General features: G+C 43.3%; 1 protein-coding gene across 2 annotated transcripts in view; it reads left to right on the top strand.

Moving 5' to 3' along the window:
- The window catches only part of med13a (mediator complex subunit 13a), a 78,224-nt gene that overhangs the window by 58,961 nt on the left and 1,864 nt on the right, over positions 1-17,399 (top strand). For both annotated transcript variants that reach the window (XM_019895273.1, XM_019895272.1), the window contains 19 exons: positions 1,198-1,228; positions 1,584-1,705; positions 1,827-1,917; positions 3,603-3,814; positions 4,390-4,586; positions 7,101-8,020; positions 8,146-8,313; positions 8,867-9,090; positions 10,199-10,388; positions 10,623-11,007; positions 11,132-11,363; positions 11,481-11,672; positions 12,201-12,424; positions 12,733-12,875; positions 12,960-13,118; positions 14,227-14,415; positions 14,588-14,733; positions 15,482-15,646; positions 17,117-17,217. In XM_019895273.1, the coding sequence (XP_019750832.1) occupies positions 1,198-1,228; positions 1,584-1,705; positions 1,827-1,917; positions 3,603-3,814; positions 4,390-4,586; positions 7,101-8,020; positions 8,146-8,313; positions 8,867-9,090; positions 10,199-10,388; positions 10,623-11,007; positions 11,132-11,363; positions 11,481-11,672; positions 12,201-12,424; positions 12,733-12,875; positions 12,960-13,118; positions 14,227-14,415; positions 14,588-14,733; positions 15,482-15,646; positions 17,117-17,217 (4,091 nt within the window). The remainder of the gene's footprint in view (positions 1-1,197; positions 1,229-1,583; positions 1,706-1,826; positions 1,918-3,602; positions 3,815-4,389; positions 4,587-7,100; positions 8,021-8,145; positions 8,314-8,866; positions 9,091-10,198; positions 10,389-10,622; positions 11,008-11,131; positions 11,364-11,480; positions 11,673-12,200; positions 12,425-12,732; positions 12,876-12,959; positions 13,119-14,226; positions 14,416-14,587; positions 14,734-15,481; positions 15,647-17,116; positions 17,218-17,399) is intronic.

Genomic DNA, 17,399 nt, shown 5'->3' with positions numbered 1-17,399 from the left:
AAGCAACGGTCTGAGACAAGTACCAGCTGTCTCTCTGTAGAGATCTGTCAAATATTAACTGCTGTTTCTGTTGAGGTGCCAAAACATGACTAACTTTATTTGTGAAGTTCACATACTAAAGTGCATCGTGACATCAATCCTCATCTTAATGCATCCTGTATATACAGTATATGATTTTGAGTGAGATGTGATATTATGACTTTTTGATCTAAAATATACGTTTTTTTTTTTCGGAGGGAGCACATTTGGAATCCACCCACAATCATACATCAACGTCATGGCACGCGTACGGTAAAGTGTGAGATGTCAGATTAACACGGCTGAGCAACAGACAGAGGAAGTAGGAAGTTGACTGGGGTAGAGCTTTGTTAGAAGCCTCTGGGTTGAGAATAAAATGAAGCTATACAACGGTTTAAAAAAAAAAAAGTTGATGGGATTCATGTAAGCATCTCGGACTTGCATTACATTGAAGACCTACATTCTCCACATCGGCTTCCTCAGGGTGCAAGGTTAAGCAAATAGTGAAGAGCCTTGTGGCCCTGGTTGTACACTATTGTGGACTGGTTCTTAAAGGGAGACCGATTAAACCCTGTTATGCTGAGAAAAGCCTTGGAGCATAATGAAATCAATAGCTCGAACATAGCATTCCTGTTCCTGCAGCAAGAACTGTTCGGAGTACGTACGTATACACACACTGCCCGCATGTTATAAAGAAAGGCAAGCCCTCCGAGATATTGATTTCTGGGTGGGAGCCCAAGAGGCCGTTCCTTGGATCTTGATTTCCCTCTGATCCACACTGGAAATCCCATTTGCCACAACTGGGTATAGCCCCCCGCCCCCTAGCCCCCATGAACTGTTTCTGCAACTCTCCTATATTTTCAATCTTGCTATTATAGCATCTATTGTTGATTTAATTTTATTACAAACCAAGTGGTACTTTAAATGCGTTTTGCTATCCCCCTGATGGCGCGCTTTGTGTTTTTCGTATAATGGCCAAGGATTTGTTAGCAATATCATTTCATTTACAACAAGCTCGAGAAGGCCCTTTTAGATGTGACAGCGGTTTCATATTACTTTACGATAACAAATGTACGGTCAGTAACTATAAGCAATGTGTCATGTTTACGGTTTAATCGGAGACTTTACGCTGTATTTTACTTCCTCCCGCTAACCTTTTCTGTTTACATTTTCTAACAGGGTGACGATGGAGGATCGGGTACATTAGATGGTAAGGCTGATTTCTTTTTCCCTTTGTATCCTTCTTGTTTATTTGCATGACTTGGCTGCTGTTACAGGAACACATAATCGCCCGGGCGACCTCAACACCTTTAAATAACATTGCATCCTGCTTTCTATTCACATCTGAGGAATGCAACTTGTATCGGTGTCGTTTCAGTACATTCCCAGTTGTCCATATGAATGTTACTCATTCACAAATTCAATTTGTTTGTGTATTCTTTTCAATAAAAACCTCAGCTGTAAACCATGACAAATAATCTCGTTGCAAAATGTTTGTTTTCTTGTTTACATTTTGAATTTTTTTTTTTTTTTTAAACACCTCAATCTCAAATGTTTGCCTGCAGATCCTCAGCGGGCAGGCGCTAACAATCGCATAACCTCGACAAGCCTGATCCATGAGACCGACCTGGTGGTTTCCATCAATGACCTTGACAACCTCTTCAACTCAGATGAAGACGAACTAGGGGTTCGTGAGACATTCTCCTTTTTTGTAATGCTCTTGTTTTTGTGGAAGCCACAGTGAGTTTTGAAAGTGTTTGTCTCTGGTACTGTGGTTCTAAAATATTTTTTTCTCCTTTTGTCCACAGCCTGGTTCCAGACGGCCTGTAAATGGAACAGATGAAAAATTTGGCAGCAAGGAATCAAAGCCATCCACGTTGGACCCGGTATCCTGCATTAGTAAGTATCTCTTCTCAGATGTGAATTGAGTGTGCTTCAGCCACATGCCTCAGTTTTTCAATTAAAGTTAATTGGAATGACAAAATTATCATACAGTACATTGGGTATTAAAATGATACCCCTCGAAATATGATTACTACTCACCCTTGACTTTGCCACCTGGTGGTTGTAGTTGTGACGCTGCAGTTGTACTTTGAGGTTTTTTTAAATGTGTTTTCTTCTGTTTGAGCTTAGGGAACAAACTCATAACTCCTTAAAGTTATTTTATCCATCCATCCATTTTCTGATCCGCTTTATCCTCACAAGGGTCTCGGGGGGTGCTGGAGCCTATCCCAGCCGTTTTCGGGCTGTAGGCAGGGGACACCCTGAACCGGTTGCCAGTCAATCGCAGGGCACACACAGACGAACAACCATCACACTCACACCTAGGGACAATTTACAGGGTTCAATCAGCCTGCCATGCATGTTTTTGGAATGTGGGAGGAAACCGGAGTACCCGGAGAAAACCCACGCAGGCCTGGGGAGAACATGCAAACTCCACACAGGAAGGCTGGAATTGAACACGCTACCTCTGCACTCTAAGGTTGACGCGCTAACCACTGGCCCACCAAGCTGCCAGAGTTATTTTATTCTCATTATTATTACCGGTATATATATATATATATATTTTTTTTTTTAGGTAGGTTTTCTGCCTGTAAGCCCCTTAGTGCATTTAAATCCTATACATGTTCTGCAACAAAGGAGAAATATGTACTCGCTTCCAAAGCTGCGATATCAGAATGCATCATTTCTTTAAACGTACAGCCCCGATGATAAACTTCTCACTCATCAATTTGGCAGATTTTTTTTTTTTTCTCACGTTGTGTCTGAGAAGTTTTTGTGTGATTGGCCAACCAGTTGAAGTGGTTGCGAAGAATCTGGAAATGGTGTTGTGCACTTTTTTTTCTCCCCTTGAAGTGACACATTTTTCGCTGGACGATCGCTAGTTGCCATTTGTGTATGGGAGAAACTACCACGATATCTGATAGCTTGTGAACCTCTGACTTTTAGTCTTGAATAATGTGAGTGCGTCTCAGCCTTGCGACACATGACTCCCATTGCAGAAGTGGGCTAGCCACAATGAAGACTTGTTATGGAATGTCTTGGCTAGTACGAAGGGTAAAAAAAGTCAAGAAATAAAGCAAAGGTACCCGGTTGCAAATGATGGAGGATTTCAATTAATTGCAATGCGATTAATACAGTTTAATTTAAGTATGTTTTTTTTTTTTTTATTAAGCAGGTACAGTATTTGGATTGAACCCAGGGGTTCTTTGCCTTTTATTAAGGTCTTAATGTTTTTTTTTTCTATTTTACAGTCCCTTTTATTGGGGTCTTTTTATTGTGAGGTCTTTTTATTGTTCTGTTGTATTCCATTCTTGTTTTTGCATTTATTGCTGTATGTTAAAGTTGAAATGACATTCTTACAACCTGTATTTTGCATTTGTTAGATGATTAGTGTCTTGTCATATTGGCTTGGATCATTCCTTGTGTTTTTATATGAGACTTTAAAATCTGTCCGACTCACATTACCATGCACATGGTTTGCTAGATCATATGAGGGCATAGCTGAAGTCAAGTCAACCTTTCACAAATTGTAACATCTCATGTTTTATAGTGACTATACTGTGTTAACTCCATCCTCACAGGCTCAGCAGACCTGCACCAGATGTTTCCCACTCCTCCCTCCCTTGAGCAGCACATTATGGGCTACTCACCCATGAACATGTGTAGCAAAGAGTACGGCAGCATGGAGCCACCTCCTGGCATGACCACACTGGATGGAACCTTGTCTCTGGGGAGTCACTTCAAGATCGAGGTGGAGGAGAGTTTCTGTAGCCCAAAGCCTTCTGAGATCAAGGTCAGCCTTCAGCAATTTCTTGAATTTGTTTTGTGAAATTGCTTAGGAAACTACAATGGCTGAACTGATTAGACACATTTACACTCAGAGCCAGCGATGTCATTTATAACCGATCATAGCTCAGCTTCAGAAAACGGGCGGGCCGTGATTGGTCGTTCGTTACCTGAGCCTTGAGCAACCATGATGTCCCTTTCAGTTATCAGCAAGTGGCAAAATGGCTGCCCCAATATTAATTAGCATGCCCTGTTTAAACTCGTGGAGGCACATAGAAGATATGACTGTCAAGAACAAGAAAAATAAATGAGCTTCACCCAACGTCTTTGATAAATGTACTTCATCCATCCATTTTCTATACCGCTTAAATTCATTTGGGTCACGGGTGAGCTAGAGCCCATGTGTGCTGACTTTGAGTGAGAGGCTGCACAGTGAAACACTTTTCAGTGTCATTCAAGTTGATGGCGAGCAAATGAATTCCTATGCCGCCTTGATTTGCTTTTCTTTTCGGGAACACTCTATATGAAATTGACTTCCTCTTCAGGTTCAGTTACTATATTAATATTCTGTTTGTTTTGCAGGACTATTCATTTGTGTACAAGCCAGAACTTTGCCAGGCGTTTGTGGGCTGCTCCATGTTTGCACCATTGAAGTCATTACCCAGCCATTGTCTGCCGCCTATTAAACTACCAGAGGATTCCATCTATCGACCAAGCTGGACCATGGGCAGGGAGATGCTCAATCCCGTGCCTGTCATGTCTGTCCTCAACAAAGACAGGTATAGCGCTTATTTTTGATTTCACATTTTTATATTTTTTAAGCCCTGATAAGAACACAGTATGATTACACAAGACGATATTGCATTTTATCATTTTTTGGAAGAATTTGTGGGGTGTAAAAAAAAAAAGTCCAACACTAAAAGCATGTTAGGTTTTCAGACTCGCAATTATTTGCAATTATCAAGTCTGTGATTGAAAGAGCAAAATAGATCAATGCACTAAAAATGATTTTTGATGTTCTAAATATTACATAAAGAAATTTTCACCAAATCTTTACATGAAAGGTTCTCAATACGACCCGTGCCAGTTTGTGGGTAGGGCTAAAGGCATTCAGGGAACTATTGTCAACAACTAAATGCGCATGACTACACTTAAATTAATATGATTCTGTTCAGTAGATGTAATCATACAACTCTTTACTACTGCATCGTTTGCCGAAATTTTGCACATGTGACAACCGCCTCAAAGATATGCGACTCCTTGTCAGAGATTTGCTTGGGTTCATGTCCTCCTTGCATGCATACCTGAATAATTGCATACATACACTGAGAAAGTGGATTCGTTTAGATTAATGTTCAGCTAATTGACCTTCTCAGTCAACTGAGGAGCACTCAGCTATATTGTTATTCACATCTCACACTAATAAATTAGCTTCCCGGTCCTCAAATGTGCAGTGATGTCTTTTTCATAGATCTAAAATGCAGACGTCACTTTAGTCATTGCTCATGTTGACTCACTCAGCCAGTGAAGCATCTTTGTGACTCAAGCTGCTGCCATCTGTGCCCCGACATTCATCCCTATTTCCAAATCACTCAGATCTTTTTTTTTTTCTTTTTTTCATGCTGACTGTTCCGAAATAGAGACTCACGCAGAATTTTTATAAATGCCACAGGGTGGGATTGAATGTTAATTGCTGATTTTCCTCCCATCCAGTGCGTGTGGTGTTGCTGTGCAATTTGCATTTGTTTAAGTTATCACTCATTTGGTCTCTCCCTGGGCACTTCCTTATGAAGCCTCTTCAATTTCCCAAGCAGAGCTGCCTCAGGTCCCGCAAGGAACTTAGTAAAATGAATCTCTGTTATGAAAAGGTGTTTATCAGAGGAGAGCCTTTAACACTAACAGCTTGGTGTTTATGTAGTGTTTGTCACACTGCCTCTCTTACTTGCACATCGACATGCCAACATTTTAAAACCTCTGCATATCCGCTGCATATTTAATCGAAGTACCTTGTTTTGTTCTGAACATGTTTTGCTGCTTGTTGTAAACCAATCCTGTATTTATCTTTTCATGCTTGGTCAGGGAACACAAGGTTTGCCGACTCATAAACAAACACTAATTTGTACTTACCTGAATGAGATCACCCAAAGCACTGATCTTAGAACCGGCTTGTTTTGAACAAACATTATTCAACGATTGTGGCTTGTTTTAAGTATAGATCGTCTTGCTATTTATGAACAGGGCGCAAAAATTGAGAGTCACGGAACAGGACTGATTGCGAAAGGAGAACCATATGACTGCTACTTGCTTATCAATGGCCTGTTATGCGTGCCATAGTCTAATCGCTAAACCAGGTTAATAGTAAAGTCATAATTAAATATTTGGATGGAAAACGCTTCTCTGCAGTGAATGTGAAACCCTTCAAACAAACAAAAAAAGGAAGTATGGCAGTAAATAAAATTCTTGTGCCACCGGACAACACATCCTTACGCAAATTAGTTCATTGTGTGATGTTGAAACGTGACATGTCGCTACCCCCGAAATGGGCTGGGCTGTGCTGGGAGGGAAAAGTGTCTGCACTTAAAACAACTTGGCCAACATCCAAATAATCATACTTAACAATCTTGTAACAATGTGTCGCTGCCGCCTTTGAGATCTTGTCCCGTTCAGGAACGTGCCCTGTCTGCACTCATGCGGGAACTTCCTTGCAATGGGCCGCTGCCAGGTGTTGTTGCTCACATGCAGCTGGGGGGAAACAATGAGCTCCCTCACGCTCCAACTGCGTCCTCACAGTTGGTCGCCAGCCTAAAAATAAGCCTTACCTCAGAGGGGCGCTTGAGGAAATGTTTTTACAGTAGAACATCTCTCGTAGAACATATTTTGGAAGGGGGGGGGGTTCAGGGTTCGCTGACGTCCACTAATTGCGCCAGTGACAATGAGCTTGTTGACAAAATCACTGCAATCAGTGTTGCCAGCTTTGTGATTGGGCGACTTGGACTTTTCTCATCTCTTTTGCGACTATTTTTCGAATCGACATGCGTGTCTTTGGAATGTGGGAGGAAGCGGGAGTATCCGGAGAAAGAGGAGAGCATGCAAACTTCACTCAGGAGGTCCTCAACTGAGATTTGATCAAGAGTTCATTGCTGTTGACTCGGCGCCTGTCACCTGTCGTGATAAAAGCGTATTTTGAGAAGGACTGCTGATATACGTGACGTGTCTTAAACGCAAAGTATGTTTCAACTTTCAATTGCTGTTTTTTTTTTTTTTCATGTGTTCTTTTGTCTCTCTTCTCCCAGTAATATCCCAAGTGTGGGCAGCACTCTGGACCAGGACTACAACCAGACCTACACCCCTCAAACTCACACACCCTTCATGTCCAACAGCGCTCCACCAAGTAACAGCGGCACTGGCATCCTGCCTTCCCCCGCCACGCCACGTTTTTCAGCGCCTACCCCACGTACGCCGCGCACTCCACGCACACCTCGAGGTCCCGCCAGCGTCCAGGGCTCACTCAAGTACGAGAACTCAGACTTGTACTCGCCAGCCTCCACCCCCTCCACCTGTCGACCGCTCAACTCAGTGGAACCAGCCACCGTCGCTCCCGTCCCAGAGGCTCACAGTCTCTACGTCACCCTCATTCTCTCCGAGTCAGTCATGAACCTCTTCAAGGACTGCAACTTTGACAGCTGCTGCATCTGCGTTTGTAACATGAACATCAAAGGAGCCGACGTGGGCGTGTACCTCAGCGACCCCATCAGCGAGGCCCAGGAAGCCTGCAGCTGCGGTTTCAGTGCTGTGGTCAACAGGCGGTACGGCAATGGCTCAGGCCTCTTCCTAGAGGACGAGCTGGATATCATCGGCCGTGGCTCGGATGTCAGCCGCGAGGCAGAAAGGCGCTTTGAGGAGCTACGGCTCTCCTCGCTGGATAGAACCGGCGTTGGGAGGGGAGACCGTCTCCCGGATGAATTGATTCTGCTACTGCAGGACCAGTGTACCAACCCCTTTTCACCGATTTCCGGCCTGGATGACGGAGCGACACGTGGAGCGAAAGGCGGCCATGTGCCACCCTGTGTTAGGGTGGAGGAGAGGGATTTTCACAGCGACTGCTACATGGCCCTGGAGCACGGCAGGCAGTTTATGGACAACATGTCAGGTGGAAAGGTGGACGAGGCGCTGGTCAAAAGCACTTGTCTACACCACTGGTCCAAACAAAATGGTAAGACATCAGATTTGCAAATGGTTTGCTCGATTATTCAATAGCAGCGCATTCTTAATATTCTGTTTAACTGAAGAATTGTCCTGCCTTTTAATCGCTATTGCCTTTATTCCTCCGTTCTCCAGCAGTGGACGTGAGTGCGCTGTGCTCTCAGGATGTGCTTCGAGTATTGATGTCTCTACAACCTGTGCTCCAAGATGCCATCCAGAAGAAAAGGACTGTGCGTTCCTGGGGTGTTCAGGGCCCACTCACCTGGCAGCAGTTTCACAAAATGGCTGGACGGGGCTCATACGGTAAATCTGTCAATGTGATGATGAGTTGGAGTGATTACCTGGAAACAGTATGCGGAGGTTTGACTAGGTCTATTATTTTGAAAGCCGACTCAAATTATTTAAAGCAATTTCTGTAAAAAAGAAATGTCAACATAAATTGATAATGTTATGCAAAACCACCAAACGGGAGCGGGGGAAGCACTCTGTCCCGGACCCAAAAAACCTTCAATTGCTCCAAAATCAAACATTCCTCTTCACCCACCTATCATTAATACGCATTACGACTATTGTAGAGTACTGTGGCACTATACCATACTGCACGATAGAGGTGGTCTTAAAGATCAATCACAGTCACCTTGGTGTCACTTTCTTGTAGTGGAAGACTTAATGCAAATTGCCGAAGAGATGAGACGAGTGTGCACACGTCACGCCGTCGAGTGACATAAATAAAAATAAGAAGAAATGACCAGGGATTTAAAAAGAGAGAAATCAACTTCAATTTTCACACGTTTGAGTCATGTTTTTTTTCCCCTCTTTTTGTGATCTGCTCTCCTCTTCTGTTTCATTCTCACAGGTACAGATGAGTCCCCTGAGCCACTGCCCATCCCCACCTTCCTAGTGGGTTACGAGTATGACTTTGTGGTGCTGTCTCCCTTTGGTTTACCCTACTGGGAGAAGCTGTTGCTGGATCCCTTTGGCACCCAGCGGGACGTCGGGTATTTGGTGGTGTGTCCAGACAATGAGGCTCTGCTCAGCGGTGCAAAGAGCCTCTTCAGGGACCTCACGGCTGTCTACGAGGTAGAGAAAGATGAAATGTTTAGTGTTTGCACTGGTCTGATGTTTATTTCCATGTTCTTTCACTGGTTTAGCTGTCGTACGGCTGTAAAATATATACTGCCGCGTTCCCAGAATGCCACACCCTAATTTAGATTCATCACTAAGCTAATGAAATGCTACAACTTGTATTTTTGTCATGTTATTTGCCACTAAGATCTTGTCCTGATAAAGAACGGACCGCCGTTCAGTATTTTCCAGCACATCGCACCATTGCAGTAATTATTGATGTAGTTAAATTCTAGACTTAGATCAAAGTCCATTGATGTAAAAATAAGTTCATTCAATATTAAAATTTTCTTCAGACAACTTTTGGGGTAAATTTGAAGTCTACACAGCCAATTTCCCCATGGATGAATAATGTATTCTCATTCTGATTACTGCAGGCCAATAATTTGACTGTTATTAGAATCAGTCTTTGAATATTACTACTAACTATTAATCAACACACAAAAAAGACAATATAATACTTTTTCCTATGAAAATCACTTGCATCTTCCTTGACCCATTGATAGCATCGTACATCCTTTTTGGAGTTGTCTGCCAGCAATTTACTGCAGGATAAGCACTGGATAAACAAACTACTTAGGAGAGCCAGCGCTGCCCTGGGTCAGCTTCTGGACACAGTGAAGGTGTTGCATGTTTGCAGAATGGCAGCCAAGCTCTCATCTCTCATACCCAACACGTCACACCGTGCCGCACACTCAGTGACAGCGCTGGTTAGCTTTTGAGCAACAGGGTGTGGCACCCACAGGTGCCAGAAGGAGCAGTCGGGATGATGATCCTTCCTTCTAACTCCTATCAGGGTTTATAATTTAATGTGGCTCCCATCGGATCGCTAGAAGACAGTCCGACTTACAATATTAATATCTGTACACTGATCATTGCGCAATATTTATATTATGTGTACAGAAATGTTTTCAACATTGGTTACCTGTACATGTTTGGCATGATTTCCGAGCACTAGCGTCACTTAAACTTCAATTTTCATAATCTTGCTAATCTTGCTGCTGTAACATGGAATCCCCATTGCGGTGTGAATTAAAACAAATCTTTTGCTTCCTTTCTACAGTCGTGTCGACTTGGCCAACATCGGCCCATATCCAAAGGCTACCCTGATGGAATAGTCCTTGTCGGTGGCAGTGGAGCTAAAAGCCTTGAGGACCAGCCAGTCAGCGACTGGTTCCTCAAGGCTGCCAGCAGCAACGACGACGCCTTCACAAAGCTCAAACTCTATGCACAAGTGTGCCGCCACAGCCTCGGTAAGGGGAGCCTTATGATCTGCATCTGTTGCTCAGTTTTTGGCGTCGTCTGCTCTTCACTCTTTCCCACTCTTGACCCCACTCTCTTTTCGTTGCAAAAAGACAAGCGAAAGAGCCTTGGTGAATTGAAAATATGTTTTAAAAATGTGAAAGCTGAGTGTTCAGTTGAGGTGCTTTTATTCTCTCAAATTTAATATTAGTCACCCAGTAATGTTTCGGTCTTGTTCTTTTTAGCTCCATACCTCGCATCACAACCATTGGATAGTTCTCTCCTCATGCATCCAAGTCCCCCGTCGTTATCCAACCAGTCATTATCTACGCCCCTGACGGGATCCGCCTCCAGCTCAGTTGGCCAGCAGGGTGCAATGCACAGCTCCTCGGTCCCCAACAGCAACAGCGGCTCCGTATCATCCAATAGTCTGATGACATCATCCGGACAGCCTAACGGCGGGATGCCGTCTGCCAAAGCAAGCTCCTTTACCCCTTTTGGAACCATAGGCAGCCAAAACCAGGGGGTTGGCCCTCAGAGTGGCCAGGTGAGACCGCAGGCTGGAACCCAGAATATTAGCACCTCAGGCGACAATTCAAACAGCCAGCCCCCCGCAGAGCCCCCAGAAAGGTATGGCATGCCACAACAGCATATAAAAGCTGATCATATGTCACCGGTTCGCTTCTAAAGATCAGAAATAATAAAATAATACCTGACTTGTGTAATGAAATGGATTTGTGTGGTGCCCCCACAGCACTTTGGAACGTGACAAGATTGGCGTACCCACAAATGGCGACTCTCACGCCATCACCTATCCACCGGCCATTGTTGTTTACATCGTGGACCCTTTCAGCTATGACGATTCTGAAGGCAGCCCGGGCCCAGTGCCAACACACTCTAGTGTGTGGACGCTTGGTTTGTTACGCTGCTACCTTGAGATGCTTCAGTTGCTTCCCGCACCTATCCGTAATTCCATTTTTGTACAGGTGGGTCAACTTTCTAATCATCGTGCGACCCTTGTGAGGATAAGTGGATTAGAAAATGGATGGATGGATGTTTTTATGCCCTTTTACATCATACCTTTTTTTTTGTTGTTGTTACAGATTGTGCCCTGCCAATATCTGCTTCAGCCTGTGAGATGTGAAGACCGCCACAGCTACGTTCAGCACCTCAAATCTTTAGCCTTCTCCGTCTTTGCTCAATGCAGGCGGCCTCTGCCCATTTCCACCAATGTCAAATCGCTAACGGGCTTTGGCCCGGGTTTAGCCATTGACACAGCACTTAAAAGCTCAGAGGTAAAATAAATATATTTTCAGCAGGTTTTTTTTTCTTATTTAATTGTACTATTTTAATTAGTTGTTTTAGTTCTGCTTCTTCTTCAAACTTGTTCCTTCCATTTCTCTGGAGACATGACTTGACCTAAAATGATCCTTTCACCCAAGCCATGTACAGTCCCCGGTCCAAAAAAAGTTGATTTTGCGCTCAACATCATTTTTTTTTTTTTTTTATTGGAACAAGGCAGAGCAAATTTCTAACATTCTGCTACTCCAAAGTTTTCTTTCTATTTTCTGGCTAGCTTCACAAGAACCCCTAATATGGGCTTTAATACAGACTCTAATTCGTTGGACTTCCTTCCTTGTAGCCACTGCTACATTTTCCCTTGAATACACTTGCAAAGCTTCAGTTGCCTTGCTTGAAAAAGTGCGACATAAATGGGATTGTGTGATCATTTTGTTCTTAATTTTGTCTCAATTTCCTGCTTCCATTTGAGCACATGCAAAATATCCTCATGTTCACTAATTAAATGTGTTGCCTTTGTACAGAGACCGGAGTGTGTGCGTATGTACACACCTCCGTTCATCCTTGCACCTGTTAAGGACAAGCAGACCGAGCTCGGGGAGGCATTCGGCGAGGCGTCGCAGAAATACAATGTGCTGTTTGTGGGATACTGTCTCTCCCATGACCAGCGCTGGCTCCTTGCCACGTGCACTGACCAGTATGGGGAACTCCTGGAGACCTGCATCATCAACATCGATGTGCCCAACAGGTAGAACCACCGTCGGTGTAAAACCTTCATCTTCTTTCCAAATCCCTGCCACCTGCTTCTGTTGTTTCCAATTGTCATATCGCCCCTTTTATATGAATACTGTGACTTTGCCCATCAATTACATCGAAAGAGTTGTCAAATTCGCCTTTTTTTCCTGAGGCGTAGAGCATATAGCTATCAGTCGAGCTTCCTGCTCATATTCATGAGACGTATGCGTTTTGACTAAAACTGCTGTTTTTGTACTCGACTCTGACACATTTATGAACACCGAAGAATGACTCCACGCATGTTTTTCCCGCATTGCTCAGAGCCAGGAGGAAAAAGGGTTCTGTTCGACGCCTTGGCTTGCAAAAGCTGTGGGATTGGTGCTTGGGCCTAGTGCAGATGACATCGGTGCCCTGGAGAGTGGTAATTGGACGGCTGGGCAGGATAGGACACGGCGAGTTGAAAGGTGACTGTAAATGTCCGGGCAAAATTCTCGACTGTTTGTTTTTCTTCATTTGACACGCATTGTGCTCTTCTCGTATCATGTCAGACTGGAGTATATTGCTGAGTAGAAGAAACCTTCAGTCACTGAGTCGCCGTCTGAAGGAAATGTGTCGAATGTGTGGCATCTCTTCCTCGGATACTCCCGGCATCCTAAGTGTGTGCTTAGTTGCCATGGAACCCCAGGGTTCCTTCATCATCATGCCAGGTAACATACAAGACGGAGACTATGAAATCACTGACGGTATCCGTTTGAGTGTGTACTGTTCATCCGAGTCATCGACAACAGCCATGTCTTGTGAGTTTTTGTGTATTTGCTTGTGTGGGTACGGCGTGATGGATGGCAGCAGCACATCACAATGCTTGTCACCTCCTAGTCCAGAGCAGATTGATGGCGGGGAAGATGGTATACTTTTTTGCTCATAAAGCACTACCTCTCAGATGCCCATTGATCTAAATGCTGTGTGGTGGGGAGCTCGATCAATGGGTTTATTTTGGGAAACCAGTGAGTGGGGGATTGTCCGTGCACCATACCAGGATTGTATGATTGAGTGTTGTTGGAATGAAGATGCCTACTTCCTTAAAATCTCTTGAAGATAAAATAAAGCTGTCGGTGCCACATGTCCAAATCTACACACATTTAAATCTAAGTTAAACACCAAGCTCCAATCACTGGAAATCAATGCTCTCCATATGAAATGTCTCCGATTTGGTATTCAATAAACGACCTTGAGTTTTATTTTGCAATCGTTCAGCACTAGGAAAAAAAAGTATTTCATTTTGTCATTCTGGTAGACAATGTGATCAATTATTTAAAAAAAAAAAAAAAAAAAACATTTATTTTTTTCCGGCAGAGATGATTAATATATTTTGCTCCTCACAAAGTGCAATACTGGAAACTTCAACCACAATGTTGCACACGTTTCGAAATCAATGCCCATCCATCTAATATTGTTAGTCCAAGGAGAGCATTATATTCTTGACAGTTGGCAGACTGACAAAGTAGAGCTGTATCAAATGGACTGGCCTGTTGGGGCATTTTCACATCTGCAGCTCCAGAATTTGGATAGTGAAGATAGATTGACAGACAAGACTTTAACCGTATATAATTATTTCCACTTCCTGTTTCTTAATCCCGTAAGGGAAATGAAGGTATCACAACAGCAGTACTCACACAGTATAAACACACTGATATATTAAAACACATTATAGGGCAGCAACATATGTGTGATATTGAATTAAAAAAGCATTCTTACATTGTTTTATTCTCTCGTCACTCTGTTTATGAACCACTCTCTTTCTATCTCTCCCATTAGACTCTGTGTCGACAGGCTCAGTGTTTGGCCGCAGCACCACCCTGAACATGCAGACGCCCCAGCTGAACACGCCCCAGGACACCTCCTGCACGCACATCTTAGTCTTCCCCACCTCTGCCTTTGTCCAAGTGGCCAGCTCGAATTACACCAACATTGACACCAATATCGACATTCTTAATGCTACCACAGGTCAGACGCGCGTTGCTGTTCTCTGCAGTTCACCTTTCAATGACATTCTCATCCGAATAAACGTACTGTATGCTGCTCCTTCAAGCACCTTCTGTTAACGTAGCATTCTAGCAGAGAGGGAAAAAAAAGAGGTATCAGGACCTAATTTTTGTTCTACTACTCTTCTACTTAGATGGATCAGACGATATAGGAGGCATCTTTGATCTTCTGGACCCAGAGAATGAGTTGGTGGATCCCGACATCATCAACATCTCACCCAACACGTCACCAGTCCATTCACCAGGTTCCCATTATCACCATGGCGGTGATGACAGTAAGGTAAGCTTCTCGGAAATAAATTTTAGAACAGAGGGTCTTCGGTTTATGTCTGAGTTACGTTCCTATGACAGCAACATATCAATTTTGTTTTGCTTTAGTCAGCATGTGCTGACTAAAGCACCCTAGTTCCATGGCAACAAGATGCCCCAAGATTGCGCCAAACCAAGAACTTTATTTTACACAAGGCTTTAGCCTGAGCACAGAATGAGTGAAAAGGTTAATTTTTTTCAGCAAATGACGTTGGATAGTTTAAATAAAAAAAAAAAAAAAGAGCAAATAGTGTCAAATATATACTTCTAGCCCATGCGTACATAACAGTTAAATGAAAAACAGTACGACAGTAACTGAACTTACTAGTGGTAAACGTAACCATGTGGATTGTGTTTTTATAGCACTGAACTTATCAAGGAACTATATAAGCAAATAAATTAATCAATCAATTACTTAAATTACATATTTAGAGGTAGATAAAGCCTAGTGACGAACCGAAATGAAGCACTTATTTTTCTTTGCAAAATTACAGCCTTTGCTATTTGAAAATTGCACTCAACTATACTGCAAGGTCAATTTGAATGACGCCGTAGATTCGTTGTTCAGCCCCACCTTTAATCAAAATATGTCAGGACCATTGTAAACCGAGGACCGACGCCTTTAACAGTCAGATTTTATTTTGTTAACTTTTAATTTGCACACTGCACATCATCTTAAGTTACCCATAAAACTAACTTGAAATATGATCCTTTTCCAGGGCCAGAGTGCAGACCGCATGGAGTCTCGTGAGGAGGTGCCAAACCTCCTGCAGCAACCCCTCGCTCTCGGATACTTTGTGTCCACGGCCAAAGCTGGCCCACTGCCCGACTGGTTCTGGTCAGCCTGTCCGCAGGCTCAGAACCAGTGTCCACTCTTCCTCAAGGTACGGAGGCTCTGCTCACCCACACATCATCCCTTTTTGTTAGTTTTCCCATAAAGGAACGGCGGAAAATGTGAGCCGCTTGCATTATAATAAGCCTGTTAGAAATGCACTGACTGGTGACAGCTGTTTAAGGTCCATCTGAAAAAATAAATGTGTCAGAAATTCTGCGTTTATGTAGGTAATGTTCATTTTTAATAGACTCAGATAGGTATTTGTTTCAGGTTTTTTTTTAAACAAACCTCGCAAACATGCTTTAAAAAATGCTCATAAAAAATCAAAAATATGAAAAAAAATTTCAACAAACATGGAAATGCATGGGTTTCAAACCCCTACACGACAGACCTGTCCTCTACCCCTTTCCCACTGAAATTAGTGGGTAGTAGTGATCTGTGGCGACACGCAACCAATTGGCATATTGTCCCTTTCCCATTGACCAACAGATGGCGATTCTGCGCCCCCATGCCCCTTCCACCACTTTGCGTCTGGTTACGTCACCACGCTGTGATTGCGTAGATGATAGTGCGACAGATTTCTTGGCAGTAAACAAAGCAACCTGGAAGCGAGTGTTCTTTCTTTTATCATGCTTTTTACCGTCCTCAAAATGGTCGAAAAGCAGCGGAGGATCAACTCTTTGCTACTACTGAGACAACAGCTTCAGGGGCGATCTCCTAGCTTTGTTGTGGGGGCGTGCTATATACGAGGCCAATGGTGCGCGATGGTGTGACGCATCACGTACCGCCCTATGTCATCACGTAATTACCGGGAAGTCCCGTGTTAGGCTTTCAAACTGCAAGCGGAGGCGATCGGAGGCGATCACAACCCGCCTCCGATGGCGTGCTGGTGGACACAGATCGACACTGGCCAGTGAGCCTTTCACACTGCCCAAAAAAGCGTGTTTACCCGTGGTTTTGCGGCAGTGGGAAAGGGGTACTATTTGGCACTGACACTGGTTCTTATTACAACATGAGTTGGCCTAATATACTTTTTTGTGGATTTGCAATGAAATGCAGGGCAAGTGAGTTCATTTTTGTGGAAAAAAAATGTATAAAATTAGTTCTTGAACCTAATTTTCGGTTTCTTGTTTAGCATTTTTGTGCCCTTGCAAAGCAATTTTTTGCAATGGAAAAAAAAAACAGGGTTATTTTGATGTTTGCTTCAACCCTTTGTTGTTGAGTTAGGAGAGCGGATCTTTGATACATTCAATGAAAATGTATATTTCGAAAATAAAATGGATGAAGGGTGTATTTTGCACATATTTCATCCATATTTCAAATGTCATTTTTGTCATACTTATGATTCAGAAGTGCCTGGTCTTTAATTTGCAGCAAACGTGACAAAAGACCTTGCTCTTTTGTGGAATCCTGCTTTTATTTCAAAGAGAGTGGAATGACCTTATTGTATACAGTATACAGTATATGACACCACATCTTCCCCCCTCCCTCCCCCATACTCTGTCTCTCTCACTCCCAGGCCTCTTTGCACCTCCATGTGTCTTCAGTGCAATCAGATGAACTACTGCACAGCAGACACTCCCACCCCCTTGACTCCAATCAGACCTCAGATGTACTACGGTAAACTAAACCTATAACTGCTCCAATTGCACTGTGGGATTCTTGGCACTGGTGGAAACTACTGTGCAACATTTTTTTTTTTTCTGTGCTGAACTTGATTTTTGTGTTTATGCTTTGAGTATTTATTTTACTCGTCATTAATTTGTCTCTGTCAAAAGAGGTTTGTTAGGTTTTTTTTTTTC

This window comes from Hippocampus comes, unplaced genomic scaffold, assembly GCF_001891065.2.
Source record: "Hippocampus comes isolate QL1 unplaced genomic scaffold, H_comes_QL1_v1.1 scaffold177, whole genome shotgun sequence".
Lineage (NCBI taxonomy): Eukaryota > Metazoa > Chordata > Actinopteri > Syngnathiformes > Syngnathidae > Hippocampus > Hippocampus comes.
The sequence above is the reverse complement of the archived record's forward strand: the minus strand, read 5'-3'. Positions and strand labels throughout refer to the sequence as shown.